Source organism: Pholcus phalangioides, unplaced genomic scaffold, assembly GCF_987345545.1.
Source record: "Pholcus phalangioides strain wild (caught in Gottingen) unplaced genomic scaffold, Ppha-v1.0 ptg000009l_1, whole genome shotgun sequence".
NCBI lineage: Eukaryota > Metazoa > Arthropoda > Arachnida > Araneae > Pholcidae > Pholcus > Pholcus phalangioides.
This window is the reverse complement of record NW_028301602.1, coordinates 59,773,061-59,796,571: the sequence shown is the minus strand read 5'-3', so window position 1 is coordinate 59,796,571 and position 23,511 is coordinate 59,773,061. Positions and strand designations below refer to the sequence as shown.

General features: G+C 37.6%; 1 protein-coding gene across 1 annotated transcript in view; it reads left to right on the top strand.

The window, feature by feature from the left end:
• The window catches only part of LOC149083410 (transmembrane protein 178B), a 66,251-nt gene that overhangs the window by 25,253 nt on the left and 17,487 nt on the right, over window positions 1-23,511 (top strand). The window contains exon 2 of the mRNA XM_089236694.1: window positions 17,682-17,798. Within this exon, the coding sequence (XP_089092820.1) occupies window positions 17,682-17,798 (117 nt within the window). The remainder of the gene's footprint in view (window positions 1-17,681; window positions 17,799-23,511) is intronic.

Genomic DNA, 23,511 nt, shown 5'->3' with positions numbered 1-23,511 from the left:
TCGAATTCCGTTATAATGACAGTTTTTCCCGTGATTGTGAGCTGTCGCTATAACGGATTTGTAGCACGTATCGGGTTTAATGAAGTCGAGATCATTATGATTGGAATTTTTTCAGCGTAGAATGAGTTCGATTGAAGACATTTTTGTGGTGCATGTGAGGAAGGAGGTCATTCCGCTCCAAGTAAAGTAGCAGCAGCAGCACCAGTGGAGAACCAATTAGCCGAGGAGAAGAGAATAAAACAACCTCCTTCAGAGATGGATAGTACGCGTTCTTTGCAAAGGGAACGTTGTCAGGTCGACGACTCTGGTATGCTTGACTTCTGTTGGGATTCCATCTTATTACTCTCGTTCTCCTCGTAACGTCTCCCAATTTTTTTTTTTGCCATGATGATGATGATGATGATCATGCATTAAACGAACTTCCTGAAAAAAGGAAAAAAAAAGGTAGATCTGTCATTTTATGCTTCGTAGGAAGGAGGAGAATCTTCAGTAAAGTTGAACTAAATCTTTGCGTGTGAAAGTCTGCGTGACAATATATATATATATATATTATTCTTTGCGATTATTTTAGCGTCGCAATCGTCGCGTGTATCATGTTTGAGGTCGTTCAATCGAGAGTGAGGAGGAATATTATCGTCCGATACGTATCTGTATCGAATTTCCTTCTTAAAACTTTTAAGAGAGATCAGCACGAGTGTGGTGTGACTGATATACAGTGACGCGTGGTCAAGATAAATGATATATCAACATCGCAACTTGTTATTGACTATAAAGGAAATCTTGTTCGAAGTTTTCTATTTGTTCGAATACGAATGTTATTGATCTTGAGTTGGGGAAGAAATCGCAGAAATAACGCAAACTGCGCGGGAGACCCTATATATTCTCTGAGAAAATATCAAACCCTCTGGGAAAGAGCGCAAACCATCTCATGATGGTGTTCTAGGCGGCCATATCTGTCTGTATATTAGAGGAATATCCAACAATGCTTTTTGAATTCCGCGAAAGACAGAGCCATAACTTGTGATCGGAAGTTTAGCCACTAAAAGGTAGTGCATATGGGAAATTAATTTTGTATCTGGATAATTTTTTGTCGAATTTTTGCATCTTTTTATTTATTTTTTGTGAATGGCAGGAGTGGCACTTACATCACAAAAGGGGGGGGGGAATACGAACAAACAAACATACAAACGAATAAAATAAACAAGCATGTAAAAGAAAAAAAAAATACGTGGCGATAACAAATCACGCAACTATTAAAAGAGGTGAATGTAAAATTACATAAAAGAATACAATGAAAAGTTGAAACCACAACCGATATAACACTGGTTGTGAAAATGATAAACTGAAAATTCCTCGGAAAAAAAAAAAATTATTTAAAATAAATTTGATTTATTAAATAAATCTTATTATTCATAATTACAAAACTTTATTGTTTTACTATCACAGAATCGTAATTTGAATAGCATTAACGATTAGCTTTCCTCTCGGACGTCTGTACTTGTCTGAACGAATGTAATCGGGCCGGAACATCATAGATTTTCCGCTGTGATTAGCAAATTCCATCGATACCGATCAGTCTACATTGTAATAGTTCCATCGGAAACAATAGCGGGAAAAAATCTGAGCAATTCGAATTAGTAGGCGAATTTCCCCACGAAAATAGGGTGTAATTTTACGGGGAGAGAGAAACTGCCATATAATGACTTATTTTCAAGCGATTCCGAAGAGGAAGAAAATTCAACATTGAGAAAAAACAATAATTGGGCTAAATTTATCTCGAATTGAAAATTATTTTGAAGCAATTCAGTAAATATATAATAAAAAAAGGACCATTAAAAAAGTTTAGATTTAGATCATTGGTCTCGCAGTAGAACTTGGAAGAAAACAAAATAATACATTAAGAGAAATTCTCAAAGTACCCGATGTAGGCTATATAAATATAGATTCCTTGATGTGACATTTCCATTAATTGTGCATATGATTACAATACGTAGTGCGTTGCGTTTCTCGCGTAGGTAATTGTTAACGTTCATTTCTTTCTTCTCGAGAATACTCTAATAGGATGCAGATTGCTTCCTCTTGGATTGTTGCACCGTTGAATCATAATATATATCATTTTCCCCTTCCGTATCTAGCAATCTCGATACGAGATTAACCAAACAAATTTCCTCTAAAAACCGGGAAATATCAATAATCCGATACGCTTGTTTATCACGATCATGTAGACGGGGTTAAATACAATACTCTCGAACATTCAGGCGATCGCATCGTGAATTCGATACTAACCAGTTGTCATTGAGTATTTTTAGAAAAGGTCAAAAGACAGAACTTGCAAAATCCTGAGCAGTTGTCTATTCGTATATGCGTATGCATATCGTATTTTAACAGTATATTTTTTACAAAATGGGCGGTTTTAATCATTCTACTGTATGACAAGGAAATCCAGGGAAATTTCTGAGATATTTTATATGTTCTCAAACTTGAGCTTATTTTCAGCACTTACGCTACATGTTGTACACTGAAAACTGCAGCGTATATTCGAATAGTTTTTATACTGTATGTTGCTATGCCTATAATTGTCTGTGCGACGAACTAAAATTTTAAGGTACACAATATATTGTTTGAGGTACATAGCAGTTTTTGTGAAAAAATTACGTGAATTTTGACAAAAATTCAAAGTATTTCACTCAAACAGCCGTAATGTATTTTATTTAAACGGGTTTAAAATATTAAATTTTGAACACGTAGCCAAGATTTTAGTTTATTTCACAGCTAATATCTGGGAAAACGTCATGAGAATATCTTGCATTGTTTTTCATAAATTTAATTCGCGTAGAATAAAGTAACGGAAAAAATGAATATTCAAAAAATGCGTTTGAAAATTGTTTCCTTTGAAACCATTGCGTTAAATGATTTAAATCAGCCATGACATTGTTTTTACTTATTGCATGTGCGACAAAAAAGTGTAGTTTTGGATTCTTTGTAAAACATTCTTTGAAATAAGTTTATAAAACCAATTTCGGAAATTTTCAAAAACATTCGTCATTTGAGCTTAGACAGTTGGCCTTAGATTTGAGCGTTTTTTTGTCTTTTTTTGGATAGTCAAATTCAAATGAAGTCTACTCAACTTTAAATCATCCGTAGAAGCTGGAGCTTTAGGTGGATTGCTCTGGTCACGTTCCGTTTGAATCAGTATCTTTGAACACGCCTCTCATACTCTTCAATATTATCATAGTTAATCTTACGTATAATGCAGTGTGTTTCGAAACATTATGGGTCAAACCTTAATTATGCAATAATGATCGTAAGGCATGGGGGAAACATTTTTGATATTTTTGTGTGTGCCGGTGCTCATTTTTCGTTGTTAAAGACAGGTGTTTACGAAAAAGTAGTTGGAGTTATGGCCGGGAATCGATTAAAAATTTTACATAATTGGTTAGTAAAAAAAACTTAATCGAATATTTTTAGTTTGTTACAAAGTTGTAACATTTAAAGAACTAACTTATGAGAGTTTATTTTTTTTTGTACCATCAATTAAAATAAAATTAAAAAAAAAACCATTTCGTTCGTTTCAACCTCCTATTCGCTAGATGCAAACAAACATTGGAATAGATTAAGAAATTAAGGCTGCACACTTGTAATGCTGAAGATTTTTGGCATCCTGGAATTTCTTCACTGGGATGTGTTTTTTAAAAAAACCCATTTATTTTAGGTTAGTCAATGATTTCGAAGAGCGCGATAGCCCAGGTCGATAAAATACTCGCCTTAAGTACCAAAGGATTTTTAGGTGTCGCGAGTTCGATATCCGGTTCGTCCTTGTCCGAAAACTTTCCTAATACAGGGGCACAACAGAAAAACGGTGACATGACCGCAGAAAATATTGCTACCGCAGAGAATCCGCCATCGAGGGGTTATCGCACCAACCTCTCGACGAGTATAAAAAACAAGCCTGCCGTTCGGTATCGGCAATAAATTGTAGGCCCCGGTCTAATTAGCCCTCGTGTGCAAAAAACGACCGTGGTGTGACAAAAGTGATCAAATGATCTCGAAAAACTGCTTTTGCTCTTCATACTCTATTATTTTTCTCTCGAGAAAGTGCTCCCAAATAGTTCTGGAGAGTGAGGGGTGATTGATGTTTCCCGAGTACGAAAACTGCTGTTAACAGTGGGAACAACTAGTACTGGTTGGGTCTTCTAAAACTTCACTCGAATAAAATTTAAAACTGAAATCATCAAATCATCACCAGTTTTCATAGAATCCACTTGCTTTCCAATTCTCCGATATTTAAAAATTTGATCGAAATATTGATTGAAATATTTTTAAATATGGTCACTTATCTGAAATGTTAGAAACAGGACTTGGGGGGAAAAAAAAAAAAAAACTAAGCGCCAAAATTTTTTTTTTACCCGAAGAAAAACGTCCAAAATAATGCTTTTGTCTTTTTCAGGACACAGTGATCCTCTTTCATGTTAGCAGATATAATGCTATGAATTCCAAACATCTTGTGCTGCTCTCAGCCTGCAATTTAATAACTACACAAAGAAAATTTTAGGCGTCAATACCAATTTTTTAGTCACCATGGATTTGTCCAGCCATGATCTAGAAATATCATTTAAGACAGTAGGTTTCATCAAACAAAATAAATTATGAACTTTTGAGAAAAATGTTATCAGACTGATCGGACTCAAGTAAAATTTTTAACGATTTAACCGACTCGATTAATGGAACTAGCCCTAGTTTGAATAATTCAAATAATCATAACCTAATGATTAATAACATCAGCATTTAATTTCCAAATAAATTGTTGCCCTAACAAACTGTTTCATGTCATTTTTACGCATACCGTGAAGTTTTGAAATTTTTCTAAACCTGCTAATCTACACTGCTGGCCACCGTAAATGCAACACCCTGAAGGAAGCATGAAAATAATATGAAATTTACAACATGCATTAGCGGAGGTGAGATATGCAAATGATTAGAATTTCAGCGCAGACGCACATCACGCACGCCTGTGGCGCCACTTCAAAGCACTATTTAAGGCTTGGAGATTTCGACGATTTGAAGTACGGCAATTGTGTTTTTCTTGTGGTTTTTTTCAAAAAAACGATCATTATGCCTCGTAGAAAACAGCGATCATCTTTTGATCAAGTATCCGAGTTCGACAGAGGAAGGATAGTGGCCTACCGAGATTGTGGATTATCTTTCAGGGAAATCGGTAGTCGTGTTGGACGAAACCAAACAACTGTAATGCGGATATGTGATCGTTGGATGCAGGAGGGTACGACGGACCGACGTGTTCGATCACATCCACCTCAGTGCACCACTTCACGTGATATTGGCGTATTGTGCGTATGGCAGTGACGGATCGCTCAGCCACATCACGAACCATAGCACAGCACATTCAGTCTGTACCGCATCATCCAGTGTCTGCGCGTACCATTCGACGCCGTTTACAGCAGAGTGGTCTGTCCGCAAGACGTCCATTGCTTCGTCTACCCTTGACGCAGAACCACAGACGTCTCCGCCGCCAATGGTGCGATGAAAGAAGGACGTGGACGGCACAATGGAATGAAATTGTCTTTACTGACGAGTCACGCTTCTGTCTGCAACACCACGATGGTCGGATTCGAGTCTGGAGACACCGTGGAGAGAGGATGCTGAACAGCTGCGTTATGCACCGCCACACTGGTCCTGCACCGGGTATTATGGTATGGGGCGGTATTGGATATCACTCTCGCACTCCTCTAGTACGCATTGCCGGTACTTTAAAAAGCCAGCGCTACATCTCCGAGGTGTTGGAGCCAGTTGTCCTTCCTTACCTTCAGGGCTTGCCCACAGCCATATTTCAACAGGATAATGCGCGACCACACGTGGCACGCATTGTCCAAAGGTTCTTCGTCAATCGCCAGATTGAATTGCTTCCCTGGCCAGCTCGCTCTCCGGATCTTTCGCCGATAGAAAACATGTCCATGGTTGCTCAACGATTAACCCAGATTACATCCCCAGCTGCCACACCAGATCAACTTTGGCAACGCGTGGAAGCTGCTTGGTCTGCTGTACCCCAAGAACACACCCAAAGTCTCTTTGAATCAATGCCGAGGCGTGTGGCAGCGGTGATCTCCAACAATGGCGGCTACTCTGGCTACTGATTTTGGCAGGAACCACACTTCACAGAAGTCTATAAATTTAATCATTTGATGCTTGGTCAACATGTTATCTACAAAATAAATATTGTTGCGATATCTCTTGTCTTTCTTGGTGTTGCAATTTGGGTGGCCAGCAGTGTATTTCCAAGGTAATCGAGGAATTGAAAATTATTATCGAGGTTCCACTATACTACTACTTAACCGTACATGCACCTCGTACACATTCCTCTGCGGAATTTCTAACGAATTGGTGCATGCCAGAAAGAGCCACACGTATACTCAGAACGCTCAAACGTATTTATTTTGTTAGAATTGTGCTTGTTTCGTGTTCTTGCTGGTGCTGCATCTGTCTTTCATATTTTGAAGTAAAAATGACGAATGTTTGAATTTTTATAATTTGTCAGTACAGTATCGTGTTGTAGGTCTGACTGCTTTCTGAGGAAAGATATTTTTGTTCTTTTACTGTATTATTGCCCGTCTAAAATCAGCTATCGGAAGTGCTTGACGAATCACAAAAATTCTAAGCACCAGAAAATTTTTAGTTTTTTTTAAAACATTTTCTTTTTCACCTTTTCCAGTATTTAGCAACCCCTCCCTTCGATTTTAGTAGCTACGCTGATATGAATTCGAAAGAGAGCTTTTATGTTGTTCCGACTCAAATTTAGTTTCTTGTAGACAATTTTTAGGCTCCAATCCTGATATTTTAGTCGCCATGGCAACCCGTCGTCTGGGGTATGTCAAGCCTTGCTGCTAGTATTTCTAACTACATTGTGATACGTAAATTAAAATTACTTAATCCTTCTCATAAACATATTTCTCGTAATATATTTTCTCTCGTGAATTATGCTGAATTTTATCAGGGGTGAGGTTCCTCTACAACCTTCACCTTCGACTCAGGAATTTCCTCTTAAACATATGTTCAATAACGAAATAAAAACGTGTTTCCTCTCCGAGATTACGATCACAATGGCGGCAACATATTTCACAGCTTTTTTCCAGGAAAACACAAAAAGGGAAGAGAAAAAAAAAGCAAAAAAATATAATGTTTCAGTTTTCTTTTGAGAGAGAGAAAGATTTGTATCTATACATTCAAGAGAAAACGTACAATATGTTGTAATATTATTCTTCTGAATAATAATAAAACTAAATGTAGGTTTTTAGTTTATGTCAGTCTTGTGTCGTGTATAGCGTTTACACCCAAAATTTCAAACAAAATGACTTAAAAAGAAGAAAAAAACCTTTCCTCCCGATTTTCACGCTTTTCGTGAGTTTTCTTTGGAATAAAAAAATATAGTGTTTGTAAACACGCATTTTTTTTTACTACTACAGACGCGTAGCGTGACGATGCAAACACCGTCATGAATACGATTTCAATGGACTATTCATTTTATATTTTAAGAGAGGATGTCGCCGGAAACGCGTCTCACGTGTGAATCTGCGTCGCTTCGGAGACGCTTTTACACGTGGAGGGAGAATGTGTGTATAGATGCGCATGAGATTATGCGTCCAAACTGCTTGTAATAAGACAGGTAATGTTTTCTCGTCCTAAATACGATGTACGTTTATGTACATGTCACGAAGAGATTAAATGCGTCTTCTATAGTCGCGTTACCTTGATTGTTGACGAAACAAATTTGCTTTTTGAATTTTAGTCTTTCAGAACATGAATAATGGCGGAGATCTGATTATATAAATATAATTATCAACAGCCCTGAAGCAAAATTATGGAATAAAACAAGAATTTGAGATAAGTATTGACTGCGATTGCTTATTCGTAAGATTTATCTTGACGGTCATGATCGACTTGATAAGTTCGGGGTCCGATAAAACACTAAATTGAACTTTCAGTAACGAAATAAAATGCCGAAACATGAATGGAAAATTCATTAAAAAAATTTCCAGTGATTTTGGGCCTTCTTTTCTCAAAGACTCCATTCCGGTTCCCATAAAACAAACCGTTCAGATGGTGGTCCTGCATCACAGCTCGGAGAGGAGTCGCTAAAATGGGTCAGTGTCATCATGCCGAGCCGAGGATGTTGATTCGTGCCAACGTAATGTTTCGTAGAAATGGACTTCGATTGACATTTTCAAAACTGGAATGAGCCATACGATAAAAAAAAATCGTAAGGAAGCCGCTGGTAAATGACCACTAGGGTAAGTGGACTGTTCTTAAATTATGACTAGGGTGAGGGAATTGTTCGTGAGATGGCTAAGTAGAGCAAGGGAGTAAACTATTTTTCATTCAAAGGCAAGGGAGATGAAGGCGACGGACACTGTAGGGTTCAATAATGGCAAGGGTAAGGTGTCTTCATTCTAGGTAAGGAAGGGAGCTGGTAAATGATGGTTAAGTGAGTTAAGATGATTGCTAAATGAGGTCTCTGGCTGATTAAGGCATGAGAGTGAACTATAGCAAATTAGCCCCTTTACGTACAGGCTTTAGGCAACAAATTTGAACGTCATGCAGTTGAACTTGCTGAGATGAATCTCAAAAACTATTATTGTTTACACATGAGAAATGATGGAAAAAATGAGAAAAATGGCTTCTTTTCCCCTCTTCCTATTCGTATGCCATACTATTTTTTGTTTTTAAATTGTCAAACCATAACGAAGACGTAAATATAAGAAGTTACCTTTGAGGTAAAGGGAGAAAAACTTATATTTTTTACATTGTAACCAATGAGCAGTCCCGAAGGAAGGGGAGAGAGCGCATATATATTTCTTCTCTTTATATAGGGCCGAGAGATAATTCATCCCCTTTCGTTAAGGAATTAAGGTGAGCTGTAGGGCTAAATGATTGCTAGGGTGACCTTTTTTTCTAGGTAAGGATTGGGTGCGGGTGAATGTTAGTAAGACAAGAAAATCGTAAATAAAGACTTAGTAAAGCAAGAAAGCCATTGTGGGCAAGGGAGCCAATATTCCGAACTCAATTCGGACCTCCCGGTGGATGGCAGTATAATGCTGTTGAATGCAAAGGGTAGGGAATCATGGGGACACATTCTATATTTCGCCTAACGAGCTATGTTTTAAAAGGGGAAATTCACGAAGAGGCAAAAAAAAAAAAAATTACAGGGAGGATAGACATGGCACGGATCATAAGGGGGACTGGCACTGGTAAATAAGGGAAGGGCGATACTGGTAAATGAACTTTATTAAAGTAAGAGTTCCACGTGGGCTAAAAGTTTGAGAAATACTTGGTTTTCAGACACCATTGGGTGATGATGAAAGCCAATGAAACTTGAAAGTTGTTTTTCTCCCCCGTCCCCCCCGTTCCTTGTTTTGAGAAATGTTTGGGATTCCTAAATCTCACTATATATCCTGAGAAGTAAAACACTGAAGAGAAATAGATTGCGATAGTATTGATGTGTGTGTGTGTGTGTGTGTGTGTGTATGCACACGCAAATCGGGTCGATTCGGCCTATTTGAGAAATTTATCCAGCATCGTTTTAAAGTCTGTCCAAATTGATGTCATTGGAGTTTTCCATTCACATTTGGTCCCCGATTTAGCTTTTAAAGACGATCTTGTCTCAAAAGTGATTTCGGTAAAACACGCCCCGCGTAAGGAGGAAACTTTTGATACCCATATTGGATAAACAAAAATATTTAAAAAAAATGAGTAGATGTCACACAGGAAGCCGCAGAAACCAGGATCAACCTTTTACAGCGTCTCGCGTTGGAATGGCTATACCAGCAAGCACCAGATAAGAAGAGGATGGAATCCCTCTCGACTGCTGTCAACACCTAACTCTATTGATATCTTTGTGCTAGGAATGGGGTGAAGACCTACCTTAATATTTCGAAGATAAAGGGGAGAAAAATGGAAACGGGAACGAGGGCCCCCCTCTATTTTTTGTACCTCGTGTCGTGAGAAAAAGAAGGGCCCCCATGACTGTTTGAGAGTCTGGCGGAAGCTGTCACACCGTATAATAAATTACTTTGCGGTCGCGCGCCGGAAATCTATTCTTCTGAAAAATATAGTGTTATATATGGAAAAAAAAAAAAAGATACACATGATAGATTCTAGTTTTTAATAGCCGAAGTGAAAAATCCTAGGATCTCTCATGATGGTTATTCACTCTATTTTTTTTTTCCTTCTGGTCCCTATTTCGGTGATTGTAAATGCGGTTCACAACACTTTAGACTTGAATAGGCCGAATTTTCAGAAATGACTTCAGAAAAATACTTTGTTGAGAATCGGATGCACACAATATTATACGGATCAACATTTTTTTCCTTCCCGGAATTTAAAAAATGCCGCCTGGTAGTTGAGTGGTTAGCTCTGACTATGAAGGTCTGTGTTCGAATCCTGGTTCGGGCATGGGTGCCTGCTAACACTGACAAATTTCCTGGTCATACGGATCTCTTGGGGAATATGCGAGGATCATGTTATTAAAAATATGTATATATTTGAGAGGAAAGAATTGAACGAAATTTTCCTCAGGTCTTTTTGAAACCTGTCTCAGTAGCATTTAAAATCTCACTGCACCGAAATTGCTGGAATTTCAAAGGAATGTTTATGCGACACGTGTCAGTAAAATTCGCTGGAATGATATACAATTTCGAATGTCCACCAATTTGTTAATATTTTATAAAACTGCAAAATATTTCTAAGGCCGTGATTACACTAAAAGTTTGATAAAAGACATTTTATCAAACTTTCATAAGTGAATTCCTGCCTAACAAATAAATTTAATTTTTATAAAAAAATATTAACCACAACTCACTTGCTAAAGCGTAATTTATGTCATGTAGTAGGTTATGTAGGTTTTATGTCACCCAAAGATCTAAATTTATTTCATAAAATAACTTTACCCTCGCGAAATTGATAATTATACATACTCGCTGATTATGATGCGTAACCACCAATCGCCTCGGTTAAGTTTTGACAAATTTCACACTTATCACTTTTACAAGTGATTATGCATAATTCCCAAGTAAAGTTTGTAAATTTGATAAATTCTGGAAAAACCATTCGAGGGCAAAAATAATGCCCATATTCTAGTAAATTTCAGTAATTTCCTTTGATAATTTCTCATACTTACCAATACGTGCTGCGTACAGGTAATCACCGGTAAATCTGCAATATATGAACAAGATTTATCAAGCATATAAAAATGGTCGCATAATCACCGAATTTATCACATTCACTATATGACCCTATATTTTTCAAAGTTTCCTTGAAGCGTGAGCCTTCTCTCAAAAGGCTCACGCAGTTTTGAGATACATTTCTTGACTATTTCACATTTAAAACTCGTTGTGATTGCAATAAAATTCTGGTTGCTGTCGTACCTTCCAACCGTAATATTCAATAATCATGGCTTCCTTTCAAGGGAGGGGGTATGAGGGCTGACAAGGCTCGCCAGCCTGCGGCTCATTCCCACAAATTTTCATCTTTTTTTTTTTTTTTTTTGCACTATTATGTTTCTATACCGGTTTCTTGAAAAATCCTGCCATGGAAAAACAGCTACATTGCATAAGTCGCTGGGGTGATCGAGTGGTCATAGGGACGGACTCGCATTGCGAGAACCACTGTTCGAACCCCCACCGGGGCCACAGTGGTTGGCTAAAGTTGGTTCCAAACTTCGAGGCACGAGTGGGAGCCGATCTCCGCGTTAAAAAGTCTTGCCACATGGAGCGACAGACCTGCAACGGTACAAATATTCAATTATTACACTCTACTCACAGTTCTAAACATAGATGTCAGCACTACGTCAAGAGCCACACAGGTACAAACTTCACGTTATGTTCACAACGGGTACGGTAGGCCAGGTCGATAAGATACTCACGTAAAGTACCAAAGGATGTTCAGGAGTGTCGAGGGTGCGATATGCAGTTCGTCCTTGTCAGAACCTTTCCTGACACGGGCACAACAGAAACAGCGACGTGACCACAGAAAAAGATTGCTACCGCAGGTAGTCGAGGGGTTAGCGCACCAACCTCTCGGTGAGTGTAAAAAAAAGGGGGGTGTCGTTCGGAATCGGCAATAAATTGTTGGTCCCGTTGTAATCGGCCCTCGTGTGCAGAAAATGACCGTGGTGCTACAAAAATGATCAAACGAGGTTCATAACGCATAAATGACGTACATTCCAACATGAACCAGTTCGTTAGAAGCTTTAATTCCAGCCTTTTTACCCTCGTGGCACCATTATTAGGACTAGGATGTCTGACATCCCTGTCCTGATCTTGAGACACCCCGGGGGTTTCGGTTTGTGTATCGAAGATTACCCTTTTTGAATGTGGATACTGTTTTTGATGAAATTGGATTTTTTGATGCAACCACCGAACCTACTGTTTTGTCGTCGACGGACGGTGGAATTGAATACGAAAATTTTCCTCCTCGTTATCAGGTGTCCCCACCACAAATATTCCATCGTGTGGTTTTCTCTCTTGATGCATGTCTGTCATATTTGTTTTCTTAAATGGCCTTCCCAATCGGTGAACTGGTTCTCCTTCGATTCAGACCAAAGAAAAGGTCAGGTCAGAAGAACAACTTTTTCTCCCGATGATGGCCGCGAACCAACGCGTTCATTGGTGGATGGATGATGGCAGCAGCGAGTAGTTGTTTTAGTGTTAGAAAACAGTCTCTATCCGCTTCCTGGCAGGGCGTTAATTCAGTCTAATCAGCATACGAAAGCGATTCGTTTTGAACTTGGTTCAGGGGCATTTCCTTCAGCTAATTTGAATGCGCCGTATGCACGCGTGTGGCATTCCGCGGAATTTTTTTTTTCACTGGATCCTAGAAATTTTTGCCTCGAGCTAGAGAATGATAGTCAAACTCGATTTCTCTTCACTCATTTTGATGGATTTATTTCGAGTTTTTGTATCTAGTGGTAAAATATGGAAATCGATTAATTCTGCGAAAATAAATTAAGGGATGTTAATCCATGAATGATGAGTCGTGGAATTCCTGAATGATAAAATAGGTATAATCTCATCAACCCATATATATCCATTAGATATGAATCTTATTGATCTTTCCACTCATTTTACTGAAGGTCAGTCAGATTTTTTTTACTGTGTTAAGCCGCTGATGACCTCCATTAAAATGCTACATCATGTGGTTCTTGACACCCGTCGTCACAGGCTATTTACCGTATTTTCTTATGCCTCTTATACATGCACTTTCTTATTTATAAGTAGGGTTTTCGCTCGTTGACCCACATAAGATCGTTTACCCAGAAATAAAACATGTTAATCCAGTATTTCGACCGTACCTATGCTTTTCATGGAGAAAGTTTGTGGCCCGCGAAACGGACCGTGGTATATTATTCTCCAAGAGTCGGTTTTGTTAACAAAAGGAATATTGCCTTGTATGACTCGGCGTTTTATGTTGGATATTTCGTCATATCCGATGGAAAAGCAGATGACCAGTGACTCGGCAGAGTCGATGAAACCAATGACTTCGTTATTGAATCGGTACTAGGTAATGAATATTGCGCTACGGATCATTAAGCTAAGCTAATAAGCTTGCGTTCAATGAAATCGTGATTCCAAATCTTGAAGCTAGAGCAATTTCCCAAACTTTTGGTTCCATTGCCCCCCCCCCCTCCTCCTTCAGAATTTTTCCTACATCCTTCCCCCCCCCCCCCCAGCTCAAGTAAACCTGTAGGATCCTATGTTATACCCGTAGCTTTCATCGTCCCCAGGAGGCGATATTGCCTATTACGGGCAATATCCTATTCGGGCAGCCAAGATTTTCAGACTGATCTATAGTCTCCCAGAAAATGGTTTTAGTCATTGGTAATTAACTGTTAGCTTTGACAAAACTAAGGAAATATAGCCGTTTTTAGCGGTTCTCAACATGGTGTCGTATAGGGTCCCCCCTTTTTTAGGACCTGGGATATTTTAAGGGGGGCTACGGGTGTAAATTAAGTGGAAGGGAGTCACGCCGTATTTGGGGGGCAAAGATCTACGAAGGAATAAAGCTGCAAACTGAAATACGGTGAAAAAAAAAATTTCATTTTCAGAATTAAGAAAATCGGGGTCATCTCTTAATCTTAGCACGTGGGCCTATTTAAGCATGGCCGGGGTCGAGGGGGATTCCTTGATGAGTTCTGGTACTACGGTTTTTCCGAGTAAAAAGTCGGTAAATACTAAACTTAGGGCCACACATAGATTCGGACACGTACCGATTCCTTAGAAATTCCTCTGAAGAATATGTACTGGGTGCATTTGAGGACCCACGTGCTCTTGACAATATAGGCCTCGGAATCTGGAGGTTTGGGCCATTTAAGCCTCCCTCCCACCAATAAATTTTGATAGAGGGCTGAGCACCCCCCACTTGTAGCATTCATTCATTCATTCAAACCGAGCACAACTCCGGTCTATCGCCATAGGCAATTTACTACCGATTGAGTTGTGCCGGAAGTAACCCCACTTGTAGCAGTAGTAGGTAGGGCCCCCAAAAAATGGCTCGGGGATCCATGATGTTCTTAAGTCAGCCACCTCGTTAGGCAATTTGCCTGTTGTGGCGTTGTATTTGTATTTAAAATTTCGCTGAAAACTCAAGCTTTTGATTAGTTTTAATTTTTTCGTTCACGCAGGATTGAACAAACAAATTGAGATGATTCATTGTAATCGGATTACAGTTAATTGCGCATTTTCGATGTAGAAATACTAAGTTTCATGGGTTACTTCATTTATAAAAGGCTTTTTTTTTTTTGTTTCGCGTAGGTTTTAGTGTTTCTAAGAAGTTCGTTGCCGTAAGTATTAAAAGAAACTAACCAGTCTTTTTTTTTTTTTTTCTTATGAAAAACCACCCCTTATGTAGGTTTCGATGTCATTTCGTTCGTTGTTTGTGACACGTCATTTGTGGGCGTCACTTTCTAAGTTTCGCCCTAATATTATTCCGTTGCGAAGACAAGACGCCCTTCAAATACCGTGGAGAGAGAAAAAAAAAAGCAACTCGTTCCACGAATTTAAGAAAAATAACTTTTTTTATATATTTTTTGTCTGTAAATTACAAGGCGCTTACTTAGAAACGCGTACTCAGCCGCACCTTTTACTTATTTTTTAAAGTAAATATTGACACAAGCGGGGTTCTTTGACCATTTAAACATATGTTTCGTTCAAAAACGAATTACCCATGATAAATACAGCATTGCGATAGAATAATTTTTAATATTGTTTGTTTTTGTGATGACAAAAATCTTAATAAATGTATAAGTATATTCATACACAGTATTGCGATTTTTTCCCCCAACCGTGATACATACTCAAATATTTTGGTTCAGACTCGCATATAGTATGTACGTCCTTGTGCGCTACCGTTTTTTGGCTGACGTTAACTCTGAACAACGATTTGTTTACAATTTTTAAAAGTAATTTTCACACATTGTGACACGACTCTTCACCAGTAATAATCATTTTAAGGATTCAAAATGTCTTATAAAATATGCATTTATTCTCTTAAAAACTGTAAATATGCCCCATAATACGAAAAATGTCAATTTTTTTTATCCCTATCTCAAAGAACATTAGTTTCAGCAAAATAATATGATAATGATGCAACCTAAATCATTTTGAATTATTACTTATTGTATGAACATAAATTCTTCGTTTTACTAACTTGTCTCATCGAGCCAAAATTTAAAAAATTTACCTTTTGAGCAAGTTTTCCGTCCAAATTCAGAATTAACATCTACAGGTAAAAATACCTAGTCAAGTAGTGTGGTGTATTTTAGCTTCAAAAAAGTACAAAATCAAAAAATTTTTTTTCTTTGATAAAACTCGATTTTTCACAAAACCCCAAAAATTTCCTCCATTTACCAATTTCTCCCACGAGGTGCCATCACCCACACCGATTATTAATCTAAATACAGTCACACACCAGTGTCGTTGAAAATGTCATTACTGATTGGTTGAATAACCTAAATTTTTCAGGATTTTTCACCAATTAGTAACGACGTTCCATTTTTATTGCATAAAAATCCTAGCCTCAAGAGCTCTCGTCAGAGGCGAGAACCGCAAAAACCAGTCTGAAGCGGGATTGGAATAACGAGGAAAAAAAATTTACTTTTTATCAAAAATCATGAAATATGCTAAATATGCCTTAAAATTTTGAAAATATGCCCTGTAGCGTAAAAATAGCGAAATAAGCAAAAAAAAAATATGCAAAGATTTAGAAATCCGAGCTCTACTCATTACAAACTGTGACCAAAAAAGGGCTTATCTACGCTTCGGAAGACCAGAAAAAATTTAACGATTATGGTGGGCAGATCATCTTCAAATTTGACAAAAATACTTAAAATGTGTTTAAAAATTTCCCTATACCAGTTTCGAGAGTGAAAATACAGTGTGTCACGTTTATCAAATATACAAGTGCACGTTTGTTTTCCATGTTTATATAAAATTTTGTGAGCATTTTTTAAATTGGAAAAATAATTCTACGTTGAACGGGGATGAGATAATGGCTAAATTATCGGACTTGCAGGACACCCTGTATATCACCTATTTGTATTTCGGATTGTTTATCTTGTCAATAGGCAGGCTCCCTGTTCTTTGCTCTCCTGTAATTAAGTTATAACGATCTTTTTTTTCCTTTTAAGATGAGCAAAACAAGCCCATGATGTTCAGCCAAGGATTTACAAGTGATACTCTCGTTCAGTCCGTGTTCCGAATTAAACTCATTAGATTTTTTGCATAGTGGACAATTCGAGGGTCTCTCTCAGCTTAAATTTTTATTGCTTTATCTATCCTATCTGTTGTCTTTGGTCGTATTGAAAGAAAATTACTTTTTACAGGTTCTCCAGATTGTTCATAATTTTTAGAACCATGTTTAATAGTCTTGAAACACAATCACTTGCTACTTGAGCTAATTCATTGCTTTCTTAAAGACTTTTGATATTGGTGGATTTTTTCGGGAAAAAATCCACCAATATCAAAATCACAATGAAAGCGTTATGTAATCACCAGTAAACAGTAAAATGCAGAAATTAGCGGTTAATTGCAAAACCTGCATTTCATAGAACTCGTATAGTGAGTAACCGTATCGTCGAATGAGTGACATAACTCTCATAAATTTTATGAAAGAGGCGAAATGTCGGGTGTGAAATATCCTGGGCTGAATGTGCAACTCATTTAGTCACCAACTTCGGCACTTATACGGTCATTCGTACGATCAGGGTGTAGGTGGAATGTCAGAGTGAAATTTCCAACTCATTTGATCACTCCTATGGTCACTCAAACGGCCAGGATAGGCGAAATGCCGGGTAATGATAAGATCATTTGATGAGTCATATAGTCACTCACGTTCAAGGCAGGTGAAATGTCGGGGTAAATACCAACTCACTTGATCACTGATGCGGTCACTCGGTCGCTCATACGGTCATGGTAGACGAAATGTCCAGGGCGAAATATACTGGGTACCAAACACGTGTTAGGGACGAAATGTCGGGGCCAAAGATTCCGTGAACCGATAAATCTTGGGGGGGGGGGGGGTATTGAGCTGTAACACAGTTGTATACTAACTTGGAGTGAAATGTTTGTTATATTATGTATCATGATACACTTCTAATTGTCATTGTTTCTCTCTCTCAGCTCCGCTGTACATGTCGCCTGTACAGACTGAATGCTTGAACATTGATTATTATATTCCTCAAAGTCAAGAGAATGATAACACGAAGAAATTCACCGACCAGCGGTGGGAGAGAATACGTAAGTTATAATGTTCAATGTCCATGAATATCTGGATATGTTAGTAACAAAACCTGAAGTGCGGCCAAACGAAAGTTTTTGGTCAAAGTCCGATTTTCAAAAATGATTAGGGCTTTGGCTGGCCAATTCGTGATGTGGCCAGAGATCCCTGGCCAAAGTTCAATGTGCTAATGTAAGAAGGTCCGGAAGGTGCCAACTCCAATTTTTTTTTCCATCGCCAACGTGTGATACATGACATTTAAAGGGGCTGTGTTGGATTATATCCATGTGGTGAGAAAAAAAAAAACGAAATTTGAAAGGGAAAAAACTATATAATAAGACCGGCATTACACTAAAAGTTTTAGGAAAGTTATTTCATAAAACTTGAAAAATGCAGCCACTAAGCGCGCCGGTTACATTCGCTCGAATGTAAACGATGCTCTTATTGGTTGTTTTTTTTTCAAGTTTTATAAAATGTACTTTATCAAGTTTTTATTTTAGTGTAATCCCAGTTTTAGTGTAAGATAGTTTTTTCTGTAAAATTTGGAAAAAGAAATGATTACCGTAGCGTGACTGCATTTTATGGGTTGTCATAGCTAACGTGGACATACTGCAATTATCAGGAGAAAATACCCCAATTAGACGATGCCCTCAAATCATATCTTTTTTATTGGAGTTTGGCCATTGATCTCCGACCATTTCGTGGACTGAGCCTGAAATTCGGGCATTGGCCAATTCGCGAACTGGCGAATTTCGAGCTTTGGCATAACACATACATTTCTCTCTAATTTAAATTTTTATTTAAATTCCCGGAATTTATGAATAAATAATTTCATATTGATTTTATATGAACCTTTCAACAGACATTGAGCTAGGCCAGCACCTCCGCACGGGTTGCCAAGTTCATCTGTAACGTCATTAAGACTGTAATGTAGCAAGTTTGCCACATTTTGAACCACAGCATCCTATTTAGTTTCTTATTTTGGCGTAGAATCTTCCTGATTGACTTACAATTACCGTATGGTGATTGGATGTGGAGCATAGAAATCGCCAATTCTGAGCCCGATCATTTCTTTTCTGCACAACAATGATACTGGCACGCGGGGGATTTTTTCCCCTGAATATTCTGAGGGAAAATGTGGACTACTTGCTGACGTCACAAGCACTCTATCTCTAAGAGGTGCTGGATGGGCCCTTTTGAGACTGATAAATTACTTTCATTCTCCGTCAAGGGTAGTGCTGACAGGAATCTAGCCCCCGACAAATTTCAACTTTTGTTTTAAAAAATAAATGCAACAAAAAGATGGGTCCTTGAAGAATCTTGGCCAAGGTACACATCACAGGGGGCTCGGATGTAGGATGGGAGAGGGGGCACATGATCACTATACATCCTATTTGATGGTTAAAAAACATGATATTGGTGCATCTATTATCTTCCATATTTTAAAGTGAAGATAGTAAATGTTTGAATTTTCATGTTCTGTCGGTATCGTGTTTGCCTGGTTCTTAGCGGAAAGGCTTTCAAATGGGAGACCGACTCGTATTCGTACCTCGAAGTTGGAAAACGGTAGAAAACCAACTTCAGCGGACCACCACTGCGCCTTACCTTCACGATGGGAGTCCAGCACACAATGCTCACGTGACCGCACATCTATTTACTGCACGACCACCTGCTCTGTTGCATTTGTAAAAGCGCAAACAACTGACAGATCTCGCATTTTTTTCAATTGTCAATTTTAATATTATAATGTAATCTTCCAACTTCCAAAATTTTGACGAACGAGACTCCAGAATGCGAAAAGTGGCTTGTAACATTTTGCCATCTGAACTATATAAGCCTTTGCAATATGAATGACATATCCGAGTTCAACATGCTATTTGGATAATTTTTCTAACAAGTTATGCCTCTAGGTTCAATGATTCGCCAGTAAAATGCTACAAGAAGAATCAAGTAATCACACTGTATATTAAAGAAAATTCCGGACCCTCAAAAAATCTGTCTTTTAGGGAAAATAGTCTCCTCTTAATAGAGAGGTTTTTTAATTTATATCAGCCAATTGAAGATGAGAAAATAATTTATGTGAAATCTTGTTTGGAGATAAGAATCGCGTGCGGACTTGAGGCTTCTGGGCTACTTCCTATTTACCATTCATTCACCTTGCCCGATAAACGCGGAATGATATATTTCTTTTCCACCGCCGAAGAAGTTTCTTTGAACTCTGCTTAAGAGGTATTTATTCAGCCGACAACATACACATCAAGCAACTTTCTCTCTCCCCTGTGCATTGTTTTAAACGTGTATAACTCGTCTGGTAATGAGCTAGATAAATCAATGCTATGTTTCAACCCTGTATTTACTGGTTATACGTAATATATCCACTTGAACGCTTATACCACGAATATACTGACATTACCCGAAAGTAAATAAATAGGTGATGCGAAATGGTCACCCGGAAACGGCAAAAAATGCTCATCAGTTTTTTTTTTTACGAAGTGTTTTATTTTCCTTAGTAGATTGGAAGAAGTAGGATGACCATATGACCAGTATTTCTAGGAACATTGCCATACTTTTCCGTAATTTAGGTCGTCCCGACTCTTTTTACAAAAATGTCCCGTTTTTCTTTTCCGCATTTTTAATGAAGCCTAGGTACTTGAATTTCTATTCTCCACTGATATTAAGGATTGGAATTATTTTCCCAACTTAGGAATTATATTATCATACTTAATGACCATGTTACTGCCGAAGCCCGAAGTTGGCCCTGCCAATGCCCGAAATTTAGACTTTCCGCCGGCCCCTATATATCAAGCCCTATGATTCAGGGTCATCGCCACGTTGACGTATTTTTTGTGATAATTATGGACATTTATAATTAGCCATAGTTAACCATAATAATTACGGCTAGCTATGGCAACCCTAACGATCAAATGAATCAATGTCTATATTTTAATGATATATATGTGCATATATAGTGATTGACATATAGGGGCCGTTATAGCCCAGCGGAAGCCCGAAATTCGGACATTAGCAGGATCAACTGGGCCAGCCAGTTCGCGAATGTGGACCACCTACGCCATCGTCACGGACCACCTCTGGTCCGCGGACCATAGGTTGAGAAACGCTGATACAGTCGATTCCCGTTTTAGGGGAAGGAAGAGAAAATAACCATTGGATCACAGCGAGTTTAAAGTCGTTTCTGAATGACTGAAAAAATTGATTAAAAAAAATTCCGGTTAGCGAGTAAATTTTGACTAGTTCATACAGTAAATGAGAATTTCTATTCTTCAGTTGGTTGATTAAATCGCTTTGATAATATGAAATTTCTATGTAAAAATATTTTTGAGTCCAACTGCTGTGAGACCGAAAAATCAATTTCATGTCTAGAGTTCGTTATTATTAGGACGAAACGATCTAAAAGACATTTTGATGCAGATAAAATAGCAATTTTCTGCAATTTCATAACCTGATAAAGCACAAAATGGAAATTCGCTTATAACAAGAAGTCCGTTATAACAATTTTCCACTCGACTGTGGATTGTTATAATGGACATTTTTTTTTTTGCGCTAAATGTTTTATTTCGTAGAATCCATTTGAATCCACTGTGATTTGCAGTAGTGCTCCATTTCTTACATTTAACGATTTTTCGTCAACTTTGCTTACCGTTGTATCATTTTTGGCGACAACCAGTGATTTACTGTATTTTTTTCGAGGAAATATGGTTAGCCTAGGAAGAAGACAACTTTTGAGCCTGACACGTGTGCAAATAAGAGCTAATAATTTTTGGATCCTAGAAATTTATAGGCACGATTACCTGTAATTATAATTTTTACACCTTTTGACTTCTACATTTGTCATTGAATTCTTCGTTACCATTTTTTATTCAAATCTCGATTTCAACCGTAAATATTTTCCTAAAACTAATTTTTTCAGATTTATTTTCCAACCCTCTTCCAATGATGCAAAAACATTGGGAATTTTATTGGGAAAGTTAAGGGACTCCTACGTTTTTAACATGGTAAAAAAACTTATGTAGAAAATATAACTTTTACTATATATATTTTATTGTATATGCTATCCTAAGCCGGTACAAAATTTTACATATCTTTAATACCCAATTTTTTACAAATTAAAAAAAAAATCTCATTAAAAACAACTTGCGCGCATGATAAAATGTGTTAGCAATGAAAATGAATAAAATTTCATTCAAAATAAAGAAAACTATTCAGATCATAAAATGACGGAAAAGATTTTAGATCCATTCATAAATACTTACCTTATAAAACATTTGAATTTTTTGAATTTAAATTCTAATTTTAAATAAGATTGAGAGTCGATAAAATTTTAATCTTTTTCATTTTAAGAACTGAAAGTTTTCTTTATTTTAAATCTTTTTTTTTTTATTCAATTACATCTATTTCATGAAATTTTATCATGTGTGGAAGCTGTTTTTAAAGCAGTTTTGTGAAAATTCGTAAAAAATTAAGTATTAGAGATATAATTAGAGATATGTAGAACTTCGTGAAAACATAGGATAGCATGCATAATCAAACATATGTGGTAAAAATTTGAAATGAATCAATGAGTAAATAATATTTTTAATAACAATCATACATTTGACAGTTTTTTTTTACCATGTTAAAAGATAGGAGACTCTCTCCTTAATGCAGGATTCAGAGTGTGTTAAACTTGAATTCAACTGAATTAAAAGCTTGCTTTTATTGTTCTCCACCGACTGCAAGTTCCCAGCTCTAATTTTGTATCTGTTTACTTTTCCTTTGCTTAAGTTAATCACATAATGACGTTCAAGATTACCGTCATTCGGGAATTCGAAATGATTTTTTTTTTCCAAGTACCTATATATAAACGTAGGAAATCTTCAGAAATGACGGAAATGTCTCTCTCGCTTCAGCCATTTTGCATTCCAGCCATTCAGAAAGCACTTTCCATAAAAACAAACGGTTTTTCTCATAACAATTTCCTTATTTCCTATCTCGTCTGAAATTACGTGAAGCAGCTTTTTCCAGGCCATTACTACTACCAGAGAAAATGTTTTTACTTTAATGTCCTCGTTACCACCGTCTGGTGTCAATTTATTTATTTTTTCTTAGGGACAATAAACGAAGCACCAAAGACACCACGGAACGAATAATTTAGTTTTTTTATTCATATTAAGCGCCATTATCCATCCTCCAGCGAGAGAAGATCGTGGACATCGCTTTATAGCGCCGTCATCTCCATGATGTACCCGATTTGGTTCTCTTGTGTTCGTTTTTAGCTCGAGGCTGAAATCTTCATCCTCACCTGCTGTACATATTCAATAATGCATTTCTTTTTATTTGTAATGGAGGGTACCATAAGAAGGAACCTGTTTCTCAGAGTTTGTTGCTCATTTTCTTTGCATTGCTGGATTTTGCTATAGCGTTCTAGTTGGGAAGGAGAAGAGAGATTTTTGGGGGTCCATTGACCTTATATAGTAAATGACCTTGCTTGCCTTGAATTCCTCCCGTTTTCTTATAAGACGCGCGCTCATACATACACACACACACGTTGCATCAGGGGTACTACATAATAACTTTTGATGGGCTTTTTACCCCGGGGCGGTATGCTCTTGTTACTCTCCTCTCTCTGCCTAGGATGCTGCCTTTTTTTTTTTTATCGTGTATGGATTCGGTATGTTGACGACTGCCTACCTTTAGGGGCCGTCCCGTGCCTTCAACCTTGAAATAATAATAAAT